This window comes from Hyla sarda, chromosome 4 (assembly GCF_029499605.1).
Source record: "Hyla sarda isolate aHylSar1 chromosome 4, aHylSar1.hap1, whole genome shotgun sequence".
In the NCBI taxonomy this organism is placed as follows: domain Eukaryota; kingdom Metazoa; phylum Chordata; class Amphibia; order Anura; family Hylidae; genus Hyla; species Hyla sarda.
The window spans coordinates 13,080,791-13,102,364 of record NC_079192.1 but is presented as its reverse complement, the minus strand read 5'-3'; the positions used below and the strand labels follow the sequence as shown (position 1 = coordinate 13,102,364).

At 48.4% G+C, this 21,574-nt stretch overlaps 1 protein-coding gene across 2 annotated transcripts in view; it reads right to left on the bottom strand.

The window, feature by feature from the left end:
- Positions 1-702: 702 nt before the first annotated feature.
- The window catches only part of LOC130367550 (vitelline membrane outer layer protein 1 homolog), a 160,087-nt gene continuing 139,215 nt past the window's right edge, over positions 703-21,574 (bottom strand). For both annotated transcript variants that reach the window (XM_056570025.1, XM_056570026.1), the window contains exons 4-6: positions 6,247-6,360; positions 4,953-5,065; positions 703-1,257 (exon numbers count right to left, since the gene is read on the bottom strand). In XM_056570025.1, the coding sequence (XP_056426000.1) occupies positions 969-1,257; positions 4,953-5,065; positions 6,247-6,342 (498 nt within the window). In that variant the 5' untranslated portion in view covers positions 6,343-6,360 and the 3' untranslated portion in view covers positions 703-968. The remainder of the gene's footprint in view (positions 1,258-4,952; positions 5,066-6,246; positions 6,361-21,574) is intronic.

Sequence of the window (21,574 nt, the reverse complement as noted above, 5' to 3'; positions counted from 1 at the left end):
ATGATGTGGCATTTAGTCCAAGTCATTTATTTTACATTTTATTTTTTTTACTTAAATGTCCCTGTTAAAATGGGGGTGCGTGTTATACGGCAGTGCGTGTTATACGCCGATAAATACGGTATATAAATTTAAATTTATTGTGTGTGGGATTTGGGTGGAATAGGAGCGTGGCAGAAGATTGACGAGCTGCAGAGCCTAGCAGGGGCTTTCTTTCTTGGTCCGGGGGCCCCGAGTGTTGTCAGTCTGCCCCTGGGGGGAGGGGGTATAATTAAGGGGGGGGGGGGGTGGGGGGGGGGGTGCCAAACAAAGGGTCCGCTCCGGGTGCCAAATGCTCTAGGTACGCCCCTGCCTTGAGGGAATGTAGCATTTCATGGAGGCCATCTAGAGCAGGTCGGGCTCACAGGGTTTGGGTCCCTCTAAGACTTCTATATTCCTCAATAAAACATATAGGCAGGACAACTCCTTTACTTGTGCATATTAATCCCATAAAGTACCTGTTATATCATGTCTTAATCTAGCACCCCCACCCCACCACCAGGACTTCTCAGTTGAAGATAGCGGACAGTGCCCAGCATTGATGTCAGAATTAAGAGTTTTTTTCCTTTTTATATTAGGATAATATAGTTTTTTCTACATCTTGGTTTTTCAACTATCATTGAATTTTCAACAACCAATACATAGGCAAACACATTTTTAACTTGATGAAAATTTTATTCAGAATTTTAGGATAGATAAGCTTTGTGATTGTTGAGAAAAGACTGAGAAATTTCTGCTGCAAAATACAATATACGAATGGCCTCTAGTGGGCGCTACTAACTGAATACAACTTTATAGGTTTGTGTAAGATCTGTGCACTATATATATGTATATATAAAGAATTTCGAATGAACCCCTTTGGGTAAATGCTGTAACTGCACTAACAGAATGACTGCGGAAGGTACTGATACAGGAATCGGGTTTATTCCTTATTAATAGCACAGCATACTGGCATCATTCAGCTGAGAGTCGTCCCTCCAAGGTCCCTGATATTTCTCCCGTTTAGACTTGATGCCTCTGATTCCATTTGGACATTCCTCACTGAATGCACCCCAGGTCGCCCAGTCGTAACCATCTCCCGTTAGGATCATCCCATCTGAGCATTTGAACTTGACGTTGGCGACACCAATGTAATCAAGAAGCCTTTTTCCAACATTCAGACAGAAGGCTACCAGATATGATCCCAGGTTACACTTCAGTTCTTGTCCCATGTTACCGAAGCTGTAAAAAAAAAAAAGAGATTATTTTGACATCGTTTGATGTTATATGTAACAAATGAATCACGTCCAGCACCCTACCCCCTCAAAGAGACAAGAAAAGGAGACCACCAGGCCCTGGAACTTGCATGAGAGAGTACCCTCAAATTCCTCCACCAGTCTGGACCACCAGAGATGCTACCACCAAGAATGAAATGTTAATGGGGGCAAAGATTTCCCTGGTGCCTTAAAGGGGTACTCCAGTGGAAAACATTATTATTATTATTATTATTATTTTTTTTTTTTTTATTAACTGGTGCCAGAAAGTTAAACAGATTCGTAAATTACTTCTACTTAAAAATCTTTATCCTTCCAGTATTTATCAGCTGCTGTATGCTCCACCGGAAGTTTTTTTTCTTTTTGAATTTTTTCTTTCTGTCTGACCACAGTGCTCTCTGCTGACACCTCTGCCCGTGTAAGGAACTGTCCAGAGCAGGAGAGGATTGCTATGGGGATTTGCTTCTGATCTGGACAGTTCCTGACATGGACACAGGGGGCAGCAGAGAGCACAGATGTGTCTGCACTCTTCCCCACCCCCTCAGCCCAACCCTATATACTATATATACTCGAGTATAAGCCTAGTTTTTCAGCACGATTTTTCGTGCTGAAAACGCCCCCCTCGGCTTATACTCGAGTGAACTCTCCGCCTGCCAATCCCTTCTCAGTGGTCTTCAACCTGTGGACCTCCAGTTGTTGCAAAACTACAGCTCCCAGAATGCCCGGACAGCCATCGGCATGCTGGGAGTTGTAGTTTTGAAACATCTGGAGGTCCGCAGGTTGTAGACCACTGCGGCCTTCGTCATCATCCAGACCCCCCTTTAGTTTTCTACTCACCTCCCCTCGGTGGGAAGCAAGGGTGATCTGGTCTGTGAGGTCCCTGCGCATGAACGTCCCTGTGCGTCGTCGTCAAGGCAACATCACTAGTCCGGGGCCGGCCCTTCCTAGCAGCCTCCCAGTCTGACTGGGAGAGCATGGTAAGTGAGCCATTACACCTTGTTCGCACTGGTGTGGTGCTGTGCGGCGTCTGTTGCTGCCGTGGCGCCGTGTCTGTGGGGGGGTGTGGCCCATAGACTGGTTTGAGTGGCATTGGGGCCGCTCTGCCGGTGGGTCGTTTCCCCCCCCCCCCCCCATGGGCACTGGTGTCGCGGCGGTGGTGGTCAACGCCCAGTGCTACGCCATTTTATGCTAGGGATGTTAGGGACCCACTCTAAATAGGTGGCCTTGATGTGGCGAGTGGGCTTGTACTTTTTGATCAAAAATGTTTACTAACTACCTGTTAGTTTTTGATATTATGCTGAGAAGCAATCAGATCATTATACAAGATTGTAGATGTGCACCATGTCTGTTTTTTCTACCTGAATTAACTTACAAATCTGTTTAACTTTCTGGAGCCAGTTGATATGACAGAAATTGTTTTCCACCGGAGAACCCCTTTATACTTCTGATTATCAGTAACTACCAAAGACCACCATTTCTATAGTACCAGTAATTCTTTCATTGACCTTACATAGGGTTAAAATATATTATCCTTTAAAACACCACAGATATTTGATTTACTCAATCAGGTTTCACCTTGGGAAGACCACAAATTGGCAAAGAAGCTTTGAAACATGGTTTTGCCATCTTACAAAGTTATCAGGATAGGGGGACTATCTGATCCCAGTGGTTGGACCACAGGGATCCCATGCGATCTCGAGCTTCATGCAGCTGTACACTTGGGCTGTGTGAGGAAACATAATTTTTTTCCTCCACTAACGTAAATCATTATAAAAAGGCATCTGTTTTTTTAAATAAATTAAATTAAATAATGAATTGCCCCTTCCAAGAGGGTTTTAACACCTTGAGGACACAAGGTGTCGTATGTTTGCACCCTGTGTCCGCTACGGGACTTTGAAGCTGAGTGTTACATCTTGCGCTCCAGCCAGACACTCTGGTCGTGAGCGAATTTCCCCTCTCCCTTCCCTAGCTAGTGGGGCTGGGATTCGCATCGCGGTACACACCCGCATGCGAGTTCCAGACCGTCTCTCACCTCCGTGCCCATCTCCTTCCTCTGTCTTCTCTCAGCGCCGGCGCACGTGCCCCCGCCTCCTAGGGGTGCGCGTGAGCTGGAGCTCTTTGATTTAAAGGGCCAGCGCACACGTAATTATTGTTTGCTCCTCCACAGTTTTTTTTATACATTTCCGCACTTTCCGTCACTCACTGCAGGATCTTTTTTGCCCTAGTGCCGAGTGTTTCCTGTGTTGGCTTGCTGTGTTCCTGGCCCTAGTATTCCGTGACCTTATTCCTTGCCGCCTGCCTATTGACCTTCCGCTACATCCCTGACTACTCACCTGTGCCGCCAGCACTTACCTCCTACTATCCTGACCACGTCTTGCCTATCTCCTCAGCCGCCTGTGTGAGTGAGTCGTATCAGGGTTAGCAACCTGGGTGCCGCCTGCCGCAGCATTTTACACTGCGCTCCTTGGTACGGTTCGAGTCATCTTTGCAATCATCGCATCTTTGCAATGAGCATGATTTAAGGATGGTGAATTATCAACATCCATGACTCACGGCTAATGCTGGACATAGATGATCAAGCCGATGTCTGGCATTAACCCTTTAGATCCCACAATCATGTCGAAGTGTAAAACATGTGCATCGGTTTGCTCAGGGGGGCTGATTGGGACCGCCAAAGTGCATTCGCAGGGAATCAGCTGACAAGAAGGTCATTGGGTCCCTACCTGACTCCATGTCCCCCATTTCCCCTTTTCCAATTTTTTTTAAAATTAAGTAAATAAAATAAATAAAGTAAACATATATGGCATCTCCGCGTGCACAAATGTTCAAACTATTCATATATAATGTTAAATAAACAGCATGGTCAATGTCGTAAACATAAAGAAAAACTAAAGTTCTGAACTTTATAATTTTTGGTCATTTCATATACCAGGAAAAAAATTATTAAAAAAAGATCAAAAACTCCCATCAAAACAAAAATCGTATCAATAAAAAACTACACATCACAAAAATAAGTCCTCATACAGGCAATAGGGGATTTAAAAAAATAAATAAGGAAAGTGCCTAAAATGTAAAGCAACAGTGAAAAAGTAATAAAAAAAGTCTTAAAATACTGATGGAAATAAAAAATGCACCCGCTAAATAATAAAAGGATGGGGGAAAAAAATCTTAATTTTACAAGAAGTCAAAATCATCTAACACTGCAAAAAGATGCCACAGCTTCTGTACGGTGCTGCTAAATGTGTCAGGCCTTGCTCACATTGCTGTTGGACTCTGCTATTCAGAGTTTCGTCAGCAATCCGGCCAGAGGGACAGGTGTTTAGCGGAGAAAAAATTGTGCAGGCACTATTTTTTTCTCTGATAAAATCCTGTAAAATTACCGGGTCACCGGAAGGACCCAAGAAAGTGAATGGAATCTGTCATGACCCGATAGTAGCCATCCATATGCATCCAACCCGTTCAAGGGTCTGACCAGCCACCCCCCTCCCCCCCCTCCAAAAAAAAGAGCCGATCGGACCCATAACAGGTCGGCTGCAAACGGCGGTGTGAACCCAGCCTTAGTAACATAAAAGTAACAAAATTCAAATAAATAGGAAACAAGACCCGGGAAGAGGTGTGTGTGTGTGTGTGTGTGGGGGGGGGGGGGGGGGGGGGGTTACTTACTCTCCTTGACTGGAGGATATGGTACCAACAACGTTTTCAGAGGAAGAATCCGCGCAGAGCAAGTAAATGGAGTTGACCCCCGTGGTGTCCGCTGTCACCAGCTTTCTGTCCACCTGAGGAGACAAACAAGATTTAATCAGACAAGACACTAAAAAGAAATCTGTCATGTAAGTCTAAGGCTCTGTTCACACTATGAATATTTCGAAAGGAAATTACTGCCTTCAGAATCGGAGACTAATGTCCCATTGACCGCAGTGCAGTTCCGGGTCAGATTCCACTGAGAGAATAAACAATGGACCCTCCATATGATTACTGACCCGGGAATGAGCCGAGATTTACACAAGTTATGACAAGTTATCCTCCCACAAAACTATATATCATCTGCTCAGCTCCTCCTGCTCCATAACCTGATACCTGCAGATTGTACTATATTGTATATATAATCTAATCAGCTCCTCCTGCTCTATAACATGTTATCTGCAGATTGTACTGTATTGTATATATCATCTGCTCAGCTCCTCCTGCTCTATAACATGATATCTGCAGATTGTACTGTATTGTATATATCATCTGCTCAGCTCCTCCTGCTCTATAACATGATACCTGCAGATTGTATTGTATTGTATATATCATCTGCTCAGCTCCTCCTGCTCTATAAAATGATACCTGCAAATTGTACTGTATTGTATATATCATCTGCTCAGCTCCTCCTGCTCTATAACATGATACCTGCAGATTGTATTGTATTGTATATATCATCTGCTCAGCTCCTCCTGCTCTATAAAATGATACCTGCAAATTGTACTGTATTGTATATATCATCTGCTCAGCTCCTCCTGCTCTATAACATGATATCTGCAGATTGTACTGTATTGTATATATCATCTGCTCAGCTCCTCCTGCTCTATAACATGATACCTGCAGATTGTATTGTATTGTATATATCATCTGCTCAGCTCCTCCTGCTCTATAAAATGATACCTGCAAATTGTACTGTATTGTATATATCATCTGCTCAGCTCCTCCTGCTCTATAACATGATACCTGCAGATTGTATTGTATTGTATATATCATCTGCTCAGCTCCTCCTGCTCTATAAAATGATACCTGCAAATTGTACTGTATTGTATATATCATCTGCTCAGCTCCTCCTGCTCTATAACATGATACATGATACCTGTGTGATATCTAGCCTAAATTACATGACTTCAAACCCAAAAAAATTAATAATGTAAAAAAAAACAAAAAAAAAAAACAGACAAAACTAAAACCTAAATGTAAATCCATGACTCACTTGTAGCTTGAAGCCCATTGCCTTTGACCCTTCAGGGCACTCTTCAGTTGATCCCCATTCTCCTTTGTAGCCTCCATTGGATACAGAAATGTACATGTCTTCTGCCAGAGACGCCTGGATGGAAAGAAAGAGCAGAAGGAGGGTCAGCATCTTGTCTACTCAGTGGTGGATGTGATGTAGATAGGTCAGTGTAGGCTGAGACTCTCCACATATAGTGTGTATATAGTCTATGTTATCAACCAAGATCTTGGCCGTGGCTGAGGTGTTGAATAACTCTTCCTTCTCAATGAAAGAAGATCTGTTGAAAGATGCTCATCCTGTTCTCATACTCCTGGCAGAACATCATCATTTCCATAATCAGTTTTGTAATGGCTCCTCACAGAGTCTATCTGGAAAAATTCCCAGGCCAGAGGGATCACCAGAACCAAACCATCAAGTGGTCAAGTACTTGTTGTACATGGACGACACCATGGGTGACATAACCAGCTGGGACGAGCACAGGTTGACTAGAAAGGGGGCTTGATCCCCTGCCCTTTTGATGTTACTCCTAAAAGTGCCCTGGGCTGTCAGGTATTATTATGTGGACATTTATATAAATAATTATATTTCAGTTCTGCCCCTGCCCACCAAAATGTCTGTGCATGGCCCTTCTCTAGACCTGCAAGGAATTTGACCGGGCTTTGGGTGACAGAGTCAACTGCGGGTCCCAATGCTGTCCCCTTCAGAGAATGTGCTCTTCTTCATCCAACTGGACTTTATGAAGAATTTGAGGGTTTTACCACTCGAAATTAGGATCACTCCTAATAAGATTTTCCAGGCTACTGCATTAAAATAAGAACAATAAATACATAAATATAAACAGCCTGACAAAATTGTATGTCGAGGTTTGTGGACTAAGATGTACAGTTACCCCATAGGGAGGGCTCAGGAGTTTTGCCTATGTAACATATAGCGGACTCCCTGCTGTGATGGCTGGGATCAGAGATAACCCTGATTGTGACCATTAAAGGAAATCTGTCAGTAGTATCACCCGCACTAAACCTGTTACACAGGCTTGTAGTGCAGGCGATGCTGATTAAAACGGCACTCACAGTGTCCAGATTCGCCCAGCCGTTCCACCGCAAATCGCTTCTTTCTATTTATGCTAATGACGGCCTCTGGGCATGGGCGGAGCTCCGATCTGAGCTTGGGGCACGCTGACGTCATCTTTGCCGATCGCTCCGCCTGGCTCGTCAATACTCATAAACCTCCTCCCTGCTCCTTTGCCCGTGTTTGTGTATGGCGTATACGCCCCTTACTGTGTACTCCCAGAAGTGGCGTTGCCCCCAGCTTCTTACTTATCAAAGATGGCTGCGGCAGTGAAGCCGAGTGGAACAACGCTTCCAGGAGTACACAGTAAGCGGCGCATACTAACATGGGGGAAGGAGCAGGGAGGGAGGTTATGAATATTGATGAGCCGGGTGGAGAGGTTGCCCGGCAAAGATGAAGTGAGCGTGCCCCAAGCTCAGATCAGAGCTCCGCCCATGCCCCAAGACCCTCATTAGCATAAATAGAAAAATGCGATTTGCCGATGTACGGCTTGGCGAATCTAGACAATATGAGTATCGTTTTAATTAGCATCACCCACACTACAAGCCTGTGTGACAGGTTTAGTGTGGGTGATACTACTGACAGAGTTCCTTTAAAGGATAAAATTATAAAATGTCTGATCGCGGAGGTCCCGTCGATTCGTTCTGAATGAACTCTGGGTTCCGGCGGCAATCGTCGTGACATCACTGGGTTCTGGTAACAGTGGTTGTGATGTAACATGACGTCACGACCACTGTGGCTGAAACCCAGTGTTCATTCTGTGCTCCTATACAAGTAGTAAACCTAATCCTCTTGTATCACCATTGACCAGGCCATTTCCAGGACCATCTTTCACTACATCTGGAGCTCCAAAATTGACAGAGTAAAACTGATGGTTATATACGAGAAGCAGCTGAAGGGTGGGAAAGGAATTCTGGGCCTCCCCACTTTGCTGTGGGTCTTCTTTGTGTGACTCTGTTGTCAGGACTCTGATTTTTCTCAGGTCTTCATCACTCCCCTAACACTTCTTCCAGGTTCCCACCCAGATCATCTGCAGAACATCTCATTTCACAGTAGACAATCCCAAGATCAGTGAGGTTGCAGCACCTGCTATTCATTCCCTGTCTGTTTCTCTGCCTGTGGTATTGTTCAGCACATGGCAGCATGCTGTAACCACACCCCATACTTTCTTAGGGCCAAGGCGCACTACAGCTTTTCTTCCTGGAGAAATTTCAGGAGGAGATTCCTGTTACGCAGATCGCTCCGGGTTCCTGCTCCTCCCCGGAGCGCTCGCGGAGTTCACCTCCATGCAGCGTCCCGGTCAGACCCGCTGACCGGGAGCGCTGCATTAGTGTCACCGGCGGGGATGCGACCCGCATCGCGGGGATGCGGCCCCGCTCCCTAGGGCGCGCGCGCGCCGGCTCTCTGAGATTTAAAGGGCCAGTGCGCCATTGATTGGCGCCTGGCTCAATCACTACCTGCACCTGTGTCCTCCTTATAAAAACCCACTTCCCCTTCCTGGTATAGCCGGATCTTGTTGCCTAGTGCCAGTGAAAGCGTTTTGTGTATGTTCCAAGCCAGTGTTCCAGACCCTCTGCTGTTGCCCCTGACTATGATCCTTGCGGCCTGCCCTGTACCTTCTGCTACGTCCGACCTTGCTCTTGCCTTGTCCCTTGTACCGCGCCTGTCTCAGCCGTCAGCTGGGGTTGAGTCGCTATCGGGTGGAACGACCTGGGGGTTACCTGCCGCTGCAAGTCCATCCCGCTTTGCGGCGGGCTCTGGTGAAAACCAGTAACCCCTTAGACTCCGTTCCCCTGGTACGGCCCACGTCATCACCCCACTGACACAGAGGATCCACCACCAGTGTCCTCGCTGCATTCCTATCCGGATCCTGACAGTAGATCCGGCCATGGATCCCGCTGAGGTTCCGCTGCCTGTGCCCAGCCCAGCAGTCCCAACAGATCACGCAACAAGGGCAGCAGCTGACCCAACTGACCGTCATGCTGCAACAACTTCTGCCACAGCTTCAGCAATCATCTCCTCCGCCAGCTCCTGCACCTCCTCCGCAGTGAGTGGCCGCTCCTAGCCTCCGACTGTCTCTACCGGACAAGTTTGATGGGGACTCTAAACAGTGCCATGGTTTCCTGCCTCAATGTTCCCTACACTTGGAGATGATGTCAGACCAATTCCCCACTGAACGGTCTAAGGTGGCTTTTGTGGTCAGTCTCCTGTCTGGAAAGGCCTTGTCATGGGCCACACCGCTCTGGGACCGCAATGATCCTGCCACTGCCACTATCCAGTCCTTCTTCGCTGAAGTTCGTAGTGTCTTCGAGGAGCCAGCCCGGGCCTCCTCTGCCGAGACTGCTTTGCTGAACCTAGTCCAAGGGAGTTCTTCCGTAGGCAAATACGCCATCCAGTTTCGTACCCTCGCCTCAGAGCTATCCTGGAACAATGAGGCCCTCTGCGCGACCTTCAAGAAAGGCTTATCCAGCAACATCAAAGATGTACTGGCCGCACGAGAAATTCCTGCTAGCCTGTCTAAACTTATCCATTTGGCCACCCACATCGACATGCGTTTCTCAGAAAGACGCCAGGAGCTCCGACCGGAAAAGGATCTTGTTCGCACCAGGCGATTTCTCTCCCCGGCTCCTCTCTTCCAAAGTCCACTGCAATCTGTTCCTGTGCCTTCTGCCGAGGAGGCTATGCAAGTGGATCGGTCCCGCCTGACCTTACAAGAGAGGACTCGCCGCCGTAACGAGAATCTATGCCTGTACTGTGCTAGTGCCGAACACTTCCTAAAAGACTGTCCTATCCGTCCTCCACGTCAGGAGAGACGCACTCCGTTACCTCACAAAGGTGAGACGACTCTAGGTGTGAATTCTGTTTCTCCACGTCTCACTGTGCCTGTGCGGATTTCTCCTTCCGCCAACTCCTCTTTCTCTGCTGTGGCCTTCTTGAACTTCGGTTCTGCAGGAAATTTTATTTTGGCCTCTTTTGTTAATAGGTTCAGCATCCCAGTGACCAGTCTCATCAAGCCGCTCTACATTTCTTCTGTCAACGGAGAAAAATTGGACTGCACTGTGCGTTACCGCACAGAACCCCTGCTTATGAGCATTGGACTGCATCACGAAAAAATAGAATTTCTTGTCCTACCCAACTGCACCTCTGAAATCCTCCTCGGTTTGCCATGGCTCCAACGTCATTCTCCTACCCTTGACTGGACCACCGGGGAGATCAAAAGTTGGGGTCCATCTTGTCTCAAACATTGCTTCACGTCTGCTTCCACTTGTCAAACCCCTGTGACTCCACCTATACCAGGTCTTCCCAAGGCCTACCAGGACTTTGCCGATGTTTTCTGCAAAAAACAAGCAGAGATCTTACCACCTCATAGGCCTTATGACTGCCCCATTGACCTCCTTCCTGTTACCACTCCACCCCGGGGCAGGATCTACCCTCTGTCTGCCCCAGAGACTCAAGCCATGTCCGACTATATCCAGGAGAACCTAAAGAGAGGTTTCATTCGGAAGACCTCATCCCCTGCTGGAGCGGGGTTCTTCTTTGTTCTAAAAAAGACGGTTCCTTACGGCCATGCATTGACTACCGCGGTTTAAATAAAATCACCATCAAAAACCGCTATCCCCTGCCTTTGATCTCTGAACTCTTTGGCCGTCTTCGTGGTTCCAATATTTTCACTAAATTGGACTTAAGAGGCGCATATAATCTTATTTGCATCAGGAAAGGTGATGAGTGGAAGACCGCATTCAATACCAGAGACAGACATTTCAAATATCTAGTTATGCCCTTTGGGCTCTGCAACGCCCCTGCAGTCTTCCAGGACTTTGTTAATGAGATATTTCGGGACTTGTTATATACCTGTGTTGTGGTTTACCTGGACGACATCTTGATTTTCTCCTCTAGCCTGGAGGAACACCGTCGTCATGTCCACCTAGTGCTCCGGAGACTCCGCGAAAATCACCTGTATGCCAAAATGGAAAAATGTCTCTTTAAATGCAATTCTCTTCCTTTCCAAGGGCTTCAAATGGACCCAGACAAACTGTCAGCGGTTTTAGATTGACCACGCCCTTCTGGACTCCGTGCTATCCAACGCTTTCTGGGATTTGCCAACAACTACCGACAGTTTATTCCCCATTTCTCCACCATTGTGGCCCCTATTGTGGCCCTGACCAGGAAGAATGCCAACCCTAAGTCATGGCATCCTCAAGCAGATGAGGCCTTCAATCGTCTCAAAACTGCCTTCGCTTCTGCTCCAGTGCTGTCCAGACCTGATCCATCGAAACCTTTCTTCCTGGAAGTGGACGCCTCCTCAGTCGGAGCCGGAGCCGTACTTCTCCAAAAAACTCTACCGGACGTAACATTACTTGTGGTTTCTTTTCTAAAACTTTCTCTCCGGCAGAAAAAAATTACTCCATTGGAGATCGTGAACTTCTAGCCATCAAGTTAGCACTCGAAGAATGGAGGCATCTATTGGAGGGTTCCAAACACCCCATTGTCATTTACACTGACCACAAGAATCTCTCGTACCTCCAGTCTGCCCAGCGTCTGAATTCTCGCCAGGCTAGATGGTCGTTGTTTTTTGCCCGCTTTAACTTCGAGATTCACTTTCGTCCTGCAGACAAAAACGTCAGGGCTGACGCCCTTTCACATTCCTCTGATGCCACCGAATCTGAAGTCCCTCTGCAGCATATCGTACCTCCTGAGTGCCTGGTCTCCTCTGCTCCAGCTTCAATTTAACAAACTCCTCCTGGAAAGACCTTTGTCCCTCCACGCCAGCGCCTCAAGATCCTCAAATGGGGACATTCCTCTCACCTTGCTGGCCATGCTGGCATCAAGAAGTCCATCCAGCTTATTTCTCGTTTGTATTGGTGGCCTACGCTGGAGGGTGACGTCACTGATTTCATTCGGGCCTGTACGGTTTGCGCCCGGGATAAAACCCCTCGCTAGAAGCCCGCTGGACTCCTCCTTCCTTTACCCGTTCCCGAGCAGCCATGGTCCCAAATTGCCATGGATTTTATTACGGATCTGCCTGTATCCCATGACAACACCGTCATCTGGGTGGTCGTTGATCGTTTCTCCAAAATGGCACACTCCATTCCGCTTCCAGGTCTTCCTTCTGCGCCACAATTGGTGAAGCAATTTTTTCTGCATATTTTTCGCCTTCACGGGCTACCCACGCATACCGTCTCGGATAGAGTCGTTCAATTTGTGTCGAAATTTTGGAGAGCTCTCTGTAACCACTTAAAAATCAAATTAAATTTCTCGTCCTCCTATCACCCCCAATCCAATGGACAAGTAGAGAGAGTAAACCAGATTCTTGGTGACTATTTGCGGCATTTTGTCTCCTCCCGCCAAGACGATTGGGTCGACCTTCTACCCTGGGCTGAATTCTCGTACAATTTCAAAAATTCAGAATCCTCTGCTAAATCCCCGTTCTTTGTGGTGTACGGCCGTCACCCTCTGCCCCCCCTCCCCATTCCCACTTCTTCTGGACTGCCTGCTGTAGATTGTCACGATGCCGGCTGGCAGGTAGTGGATCCTCTGTGCCAGAGAGGGATTGGCGTGGACCGTGCTAGAGGATCGGTTCTAAGTCACTACTGGTTTTCACCAGAGCCCGCCGCAAAGCGGGATGGTCTTGCTGCGGCGGTAGTGACCAGGTCGTATCCCCTAGCAACGGCTCAACCTCTCTGGCTGCTGAAGATAGGCGCGGTACAAGGGAGTAGACAGAAGCAAGGTCGGACGTAGCAGAAGGTCGGGGCAGGCAGCAAGGATCGTAGTCAGGGGCAACGGCAGGAGGTCTGGAACACAGGCTAGGAACACACAAGGAAACGCTTTCACTGGCACTAAGGCAACAAGATCCGGCGAGGGAGTGAAGGGGAAGTGAGGTGATATAGGGAAGTGCACAGGTGTAAACACTAATTGGAACCACTGCGCCAATCAGCGGCGCAGTGGCCCTTTAAATCGCAAAGACCCGGCGCGCGCGCGCCCTAGGGAGCGGGGCCGCGCGCGCCGGGACAGAACTGACGGAGAGCGAGTCAGGTACGGGAGCCGGGGTGCGCATCGCGAGCGGGCGCTACCCGCATCGCGAATCGCATCCCGGCCAGAGGCGGTATCGCAGCGCCCCGGGTCCGTGGAACCGACCGGAGCGCTGCAGTGAGAGGAGTGTAGCGAGCGCTCCGGGGAGGAGCGGGGACCCGGAGCGCTCGGCGTAACAGTACCCCCCCCCTTGGGTCTCCCCCTCTTCTTGGAGCCTGAGAACCTGAGGACCAGACTTTTGTCCAGGATATTGTCCTCAGGTTCCCAGGACCTCTCTTCAGGACCACAACCCTCCCAATCCACCAAAAAGAAGGTTTTCCCTCTGACCTTTTTAGATGCCAAAATTTCCTTGACGGAGAAGATGTCCGAGGAGCCGGAGACAGGAGTGGGGGGAACAGATTTGGGAGAGAAACGGTTAATGATAAGTGGTTTAAGAAGAGAAACATGAAAGGCATTAGGAATACGAAGAGAAGGAGGAAGAAGAAGTTTGTAAGAGACAGGATTAATCTGGCGCAAAATCTTGAAAGGACCAAGATAGCGTGGTCCCAACTTATAGCTAGGGACACGGAAGCGGACATATTTGGCGGAGAGCCATACCTTGTCTCCAGGGGAAAAAATGGGAGGAGCTCTTCTTTTCTTATCCGCGAATCTCTTCATGCGTGAAGAAGCCTGTAAGAGAGAATTTTGGGTCTCTCTCCATATGATGGAAAGATCACGAGAAATTTCATCCACAGCGGGCAGACCAGAGGGCAAGGGGGTAGGGAGGGGGGGAAGAGGGTGACGGCCGTACACCACGAAAAACGGGGATTTGGAGGAAGATTCAGAGATTCTGAAATTATACGAGAATTCGGCCCAAGGTAGAAGATCTGCCCAGTCATCCTGGCGGGAGGAAACAAAATGTCGTAAATAGTCACCCAAGATCTGGTTAATTCTTTCTACTTGTCCATTGGATTGAGGATGGTATGCAGAAGAAAAATTTAATTTAATCTTGAGTTGTTTACAGAGAGCCCTCCAGAATTTAGACACAAATTGGACGCCTCTATCCGAGACGATCTGCGTAGGCAACCCGTGAAGACGAAAAATGTGTACAAAAAATTGTTTAGCCAACTGAGGCGCTGAAGGAAGACCAGGAAGAGGGATGAAATGTGCCATTTTGGAGAATCGATCAACGACCACCCAAATAACAGTGTTGCCATGGGATGGGGGTAAGTCAGTAATAAAATCCATACCAATCAGAGACCAAGGTTGTTCGGGAACAGGCAGAGGAAGAAGAAAACCAGCGGGCTTCTGGCGAGGAGTCTTATCCCGGGCACAGATAGTGCAGGCTCGCACAAAGTCCACCACATCAGTCTCTAGAGTCGGCCACCAATAGAAGCGAGAGATGAGTTGCACAGATTTCTTGATGCCCGCATGACCTGCGAGATGGGAGGAGTGACCCCATTTGAGGATTCCGAGGCGTTGGCGTGGAGAAACAAAGGTCTTTCCTGGAGGAGTTTGCCTGATGGAGGCTGGAGAAGTGGAAATCAGGCAGTCAGGAGGAATGATGTGTTGAGGGGAGAGTTCAATTTCAGAAGCATCTGAGGAACGAGAGAGAGCATCGGCCCTAATGTTCTTATCAGCAGGCCGAAAGTGAATTTCAAAATTAAATCGGGCAAAGAACAGAGACCACCTGGCCTGACGAGGATTCAGCCGTTGGGCAGACTCGAGGTATGAGAGGTTCTTGTGATCGGTGTAAATAATAACTGGAAATCTTGATCCCTCCAGCAGATGCCTCCATTCCTCAAGTGCTAATTTAATGGCTAGAAGCTCTCGATCCCCGATGGAGTAGTTCCTCTCCGCCGGAGAGAAGGTCCTAGAAAAAAACCCACAAGTAACAGCATGCCCGGAAGAGTTTTTTTGTAGAAGGACAGCTCCAGCTCCCACTGAGGAGGCATCAACCTCCAATAGGAAGGGTTTAGATGGGTCAGGTCTGGAGAGCACGGGAGCCGAAGAGAAGGCAGACTTGAGTCGTTTAAAGGCGTCTTCCGCTTGAGGAGGCCAAGACTTGGGATCGGCATTTTTTTTGGTTAAAGCCACAATAGGAGCCACAATGGTAGAAAAATGTGGAATAAATTGCCTGTAATAATTGGCGAACCCCAAAAAACGTTGGATGGCACGGAGTCCGGAGGGGCGTGGCCAATCTAAGACGGCAGAGAGTTTATCTGGATCCATTTGTAGTCCCTGGCCAGAGACCAAGTATCCTAGAAAAGGAAGAGATTGGCATTCAAACAGACATTTCTCAATTTTAGCATAGAGTTGATTATCACGAAGTCTCTGAAGAACCATACGGACATGCTGGCGGTGTTCTTCTAGATTGGCCGAAAAAATTAGGATATCATCAAGATATACAACAACACAGGAGTATAACAGATCACGAAAAATTTCATTAACAAAGTCTTGGAAGACAGCAGGGGCGTTGCACAGGCCAAAGGGCATGACCAGATACTCAAAGTGTCCATCTCTGGTGTTAAATGCTGTTTTCCACTCATCCCCCTCTCTGATGCGGATGAGGTTATAGGCGCCTCTTAAGTCCAATTTAGTAAAGATGTGGGCACCTTGGAGGCGATCAAAGAGTTCAGAGATGAGAGGTAAGGGGTAGCGGTTCTTAACCGTGATTTTATTAAGTCCGCGGTAGTCAATGCAAGGACGTAGAGAGCCATCTTTTTTGGACACAAAGAAAAATCCGGCTCCGGCAGGAGAGGAGGATTTACGGATAAAGCCCTTTTTTAGATTCTCCTGAACGTATTCAGACATGGCAAGAGTCTCTGGGGCAGAGAGAGGATAAATTCTGCCCCGGGGTGGAGTAGTGCCCGGGAGGAGGTCGATAGGACAATCATAAGGCCTGTGAGGAGGTAGAGTCTCCGCTTGTTTTTTGCAGAAAACATCCGCGAAGTCCATATAGGCCTTAGGGAGACCGGTTACTGGAGGAAGCAGAGAGTTACGGCAAGGGTTACTGGGAACCGGTTTTAGACAGTCCTTGGAACAAGAGGGCCCCCAACTCTTGATCTCCCCAGTGGACCAATCCAGGGTTGGGGAATGAAGTTGAAGCCAGGGAAGTCCAAGGAGAATTTCCGAGGTGCAATTGGGGAGGACCAAAAGTTCAATCCTCTCGTGATGAGATCCGATGCTCATTAGAAGGGGCTCCGTGCGGAAACGTATGGAACAGTCCAATCTTTCATTGTTTATACAATTGATGTAAAGGGGTCTGGTGAGACTGGTCACTGGGATGTTGAACCTGTTGACGAGAGAGGCCAAAATAAAATTTCCTGCAGATCCAGAGTCCAAGAAGGCCACAGAAGAGAAGGAGAAGGCAGAGGCAGACATCTGCACAGGCACAGTAAGACGTGGAGAAGCAGAGTGGACATCAAGGATTGTCTCACCCTTGTGCGGAGTCAGGGTACGTCTTTCCAGGCGGGGAGGGCGGATAGGACAATCCCTCAGGAAGTGTTCGGTACTAGCACAGTACAGGCAGAGGTTCTCCATGCGGCGTCGTGTCCTCTCTTGAGATGTCAGGCGAGACCGGTCGACCTGCATAGCCTCCACGGCGGGAGGCACAGGAACAGATTGCAGGGAACCAGAGGAGAGAGGAGCCGAGGAGAAGAAACGCCTCGTGCGAACAGAGTCCATATCTTGGCGGAGCTCCTGACGCCTTTCGGAAAAACGCATGTCAATGCGAGTGGCTAGGTGAATAAGTTCATGAAGATTAGCAGGCATTTCTCGTGCGGCCAGAACATCTTTAATGTTGCTGGATAGGCCTTTTTTAAAGGTCGCGCAGAGGGCCTCATTGTTCCAGGATAATTCAGAAGCAAGAGTACGGAATTGTACGGCATACTCGCCAACGGAAGAATTACCCTGGACCAGGTTCAACAGGGCAGTCTCAGCAGAAGAGGCTCGGGCAGGTTCCTCAAAGACACTTCGAATTTCCGAGAAGAAGGAGTGTACAGAGGCAGTGACGGGGTCATTGCGGTCCCAGAGCGGTGTGGCCCAAGCCAGGGCTTTTCCAGACAGCAGGCTGACTACGAAAGCCACCTTAGACCTTTCAGTGGGGAACTGGTCCGACATCATCTCCAAGTGTAATGAACATTGGGAAAGGAAGCCACGGCAAAACTTAGAGTCCCCATCAAATTTATCCGGCAAGGATAGTCGTAGTCCAGAAGCGGCCACTCGCTGCGGGGGAGGTACAGGAGCTGGCGGAGGAGATGGTTGCTGGAGCTGTGGTAGTAACTGTTGTAGCATAACAGTCAGTTGAGACAGCTGTTGGCCTTGTTGCGCAATCTGTTGTGACTGCTGGGCGACCACCGTGGTGAGGTCAGCGACAACTGGCAGAGGAACTTCAGCGGGATCCATGGCCGGATCTACTGTCACGATGCCGGCTGGCAGGTAGTGGATCCTCTGTGCCAGAGAGGGATTGGCGTGGACCGTGCTAGAGGATCGGTTCTAAGTCACTACTGGTTTTCACCAGAGCCCGCCGCAAAGCGGGATGGTCTTGCTGCGGCGGTAGTGACCAGGTCGTATCCCCTAGCAACGGCTCAACCTCTCTGGCTGCTGAAGATAGGCGCGGTACAAGGGAGTAGACAGAAGCAAGGTCGGACGTAGCAGAAGGTCGGGGCAGGCAGCAAGGATCGTAGTCAGGGGCAACGGCAGGAGGTCTGGAACACAGGCTAGGAACACACAAGGAAACGCTTTCACTGGCACTAAGGCAACAAGATCCGGCGAGGGAGTGAAGGGGAAGTGAGGTGATATAGGGAAGTGCACAGGTGTAAACACTAATTGGAACCACTGCGCCAATCAGCGGCGCAGTGGCCCTTTAAATCGCAAAGACCCGGCGCGCGCGCGCCCTAGGGAGCGGGGCCGCGCGCGCCGGGACAGAACTGACGGAGAGCGAGTCAGGTACGGGAGCCGGGGTGCGCATCGCGAGCGGGCGCTACCCGCATCGCGAATCGCATCCCGGCCAGAGGCGGTATCGCAGCGCCCCGGGTCCGTGGAACCGACCGGAGCGCTGCAGTGAGAGGAGTGTAGCGAGCGCTCCGGGGAGGAGCGGGGACCCGGAGCGCTCGGCGTAACATAGATGAAGTTGCCCGGTACTTCTCTGTTATCTGTAAGGAGACTCAAAAGTCGCTCCTACTGGCCTCGTCTCGTATGAAGAGACATGCAGATAAGAAGAGAAGAACTCCTCCTGTCTTTGCTCCTGGGGACAAAGTGTGGCTCTCTGCCAAGTATATCCGCTTTCGCGTTCTCAGCTACAAGCTGGACCCACGTTACCTTGGACCATTTAAAATCAAGAGTCAAATCAATCCTGTCTCCTACAAACTTCTCCCTCCTTCTCTTCATATTCCTAACTCCTTTCATGTTTCACTTCTCAAACCTCTTGTTCTTAACCGCTTTTCCCCCAAGGTCACCGCTCCTGCTCCTGTCTCTGGCTCCTCTGATGTCTTCACTGTAAAGGAAATCCTCGCCTCCAAAGTAGTCAGAGGTAAAAAAAAAAAAATTCTCGTAGATTGGGAGAATTGTGGCCCCGAAGAGAGGTCTTGGGAACCCGAGGATAATATCCTTGACAAGGAGCTCATCCACAAGTTCCTAGGCTCCAAAAAGAGGGGGAGACCAAAGGGGGGGGGGTACTGTTACGCCGGGGGGGTACTGTTATTGCTCCTCCCCGGAGCGCTCGCGGCGTTCACCTCCATGCAGTGCCCCGGTCAGACCCGCTGAACGGGAGCGCTGCATTAGTGTCACCAGCGGGGATGCGACCCGCGTAGCGGGACGCGCCCGCCCGCGGCTCGCATCCCAATCTCCTCACCTGCCCCATCCTCCGTCTGCTCAGTCCCGGCGCGTGCGGCCCCGCTCCCTAGGGCGTGCGCGCGCCGGCTGTCTCAGATTTAAGGGCCAGTGCGCCATTGATTGGCGCTTGGCCCAATTACTACCTGCACCTGTGTCCTCCTTATAAAACCCACTTCCCCTTCCTGGTATCGCCGGATCTTGTTGCCTAGTGCCAGTGAAAGCGTTTTGTGTATGTTCCAAGCCAGTGTTCCAGACCCTCTGCTGTTGCCCCTGACTACGATCCTTGCTGCCTGCCCTGACCTTCTGCTACGTCCAACCTTGCTCTTGCCTTGTCCCTTGTACTGCGCCTGTCTCAGCCGTCAGCTGGGGTTGAGTCGGGTGGAACGACCTGGGGGTTACTTTCCGCTGCAAGTCCATCCCGCTTTGCGGCGGGCTCTGGTGAAAACCAGTAACCCCTTAGACTCCGTTCCCCTGGTACGGCCCACGTCATCACGCCATTGAGCTCTGGCTGTATATGACAAGGAGATGTAGACTGTAGGGGCTGGTCAAAGGTGATGACATCACTCAGGGGTGTGGCTTAAACTCAGACAAAATCCAGCTACACCTTCTGAGATAGCAGATAATGATGCATCATCTCGGGAGAAAGGGAGGATTTAGGGAGCTGCTGAGCCAACACAACACTGACAATGGGAGAGCAACACAACTTCCTTCTAGGACAGAGGAAGAAGTCAGGAGAAAACTTCACACCAACATTGGAAACCTACAAGACTTTCTGTCAGGGGTGAATAATACAATAACGTTCTAAAGCCAGTACAATTTGTGATAGCACTGTTATTAAGTAGTATATCTTGGGGTATACTGAGAAACTTATACATTTTTTTTTCCTGTGGGGTCTGACAGGTACACTTTAACCCCTTAAGGATGCAAGGCGTACCTGTACCCCCTGAGTCCTCTGCCTTTCTATAACGCAGGAGCACATAGCGGGTTGGGCCCGGCTTCCAACAACGGCCGGGACCCGTAGTTAATAGCGCACGGCACTGATCGCGGTGCCGTGTGCTATTAACCCTTTAGACGCGGTAAAATGACTGATGTCACTGCAAAGTAGAATTGGTGGCGCAAAAAATAAGCCATCATATGGATTTTTAGGTGCAAAATTGAAAGAAGTATGATTTTTTAAAGGTAAGGAGGAAAAAAATGAAAGTGCAAAAATGGAAAAACCCTCAGGCCTTAAGGGGTTAACGACCTCTAGCATATATTTACGCTTGTGATCGGCTACTGGTATGTGAAGCGCGCTCAGGAGCTGAGCACGCTTCGTACCTATGGGGTCCCGGTCAGCAGCCAGGACCAGTGGCTAAGTATTAACCCTTTAGACGCTGTGATCAAAGTTGATTGTGACATCTAAACGGGAGAAAATACTGCCGGTTAGCTCTGCGTAGCTGTTCGTTACCGCCGCTGTGAATTTGCGGCATCCTGAACAGCTGAGAGGACAGTTGAAGGGTACTAACCTTCCTTCTCGCTGTCTGATCGGCATTTGATTGCTCCGATTACACTGATCAATGCTATCCTATGGCATAGCATTGTTCAGTGTATGTAATCAAAGGATTGCATGTAATAGACTCCTATGGGGGCTAAAAAAAAGTGTAAAAAAATTGAATAAATGTGATTTAACCCCCCCGCCCTTTGAATCACCCACCCTTTTCCCATAATTTTTTTTTTTTTACAAAAATAAAAATAAACATATGTGGTATTGCCACTTGTGTAAATGTACAAACTATAAAATAAAAATAAAGTGTTAATTCAACTTCACTGTCAATGGCGTAAACACTTAAAAAAATTCCAAAGTCCAAAATTGCGTATTTTTGGTAACTTTGTATACCCTAAAAAATGTATAAAAGGCGATCAAAAAATCCCATCAAAACAATCATGGTACCGATAAAAACTTCAGATCACGTAGCAAAAAATAAGCCCTTATACCGCCCCATATATGGAAAAGTAGAACGGTTATAGGGGTAAAAAATGACAATTTTAAACATACTAATTTTGGTGCACATAGTTGTAATTTTTTTTTAAAGTAGTAAAATAAAAATAAAAACTGTATAAGTTGGATATCCTTGTAACCATATGGACCTACTGAATAAATATATGGTGTAATTTTTACCTAAAAGTGCACTGCGTAGAATCGGAAGCCCCCAAAATTACACAATAGTGTTTTGTTTTGTTTTATTTTGCCCCACAAAAATTTTTTTTTCTGGTTTCGCCATTAATTTTTGGGTGAAATGATTGATGTTACTATAAAGTATAATTGGTGGCACAAAAAATAAGCCCTCATATGGGTCTGTAGGTGCAAAATTGAAAGCGTTCTGATTTTTAGAAGGTGAGTTGGAAAATACAAAAG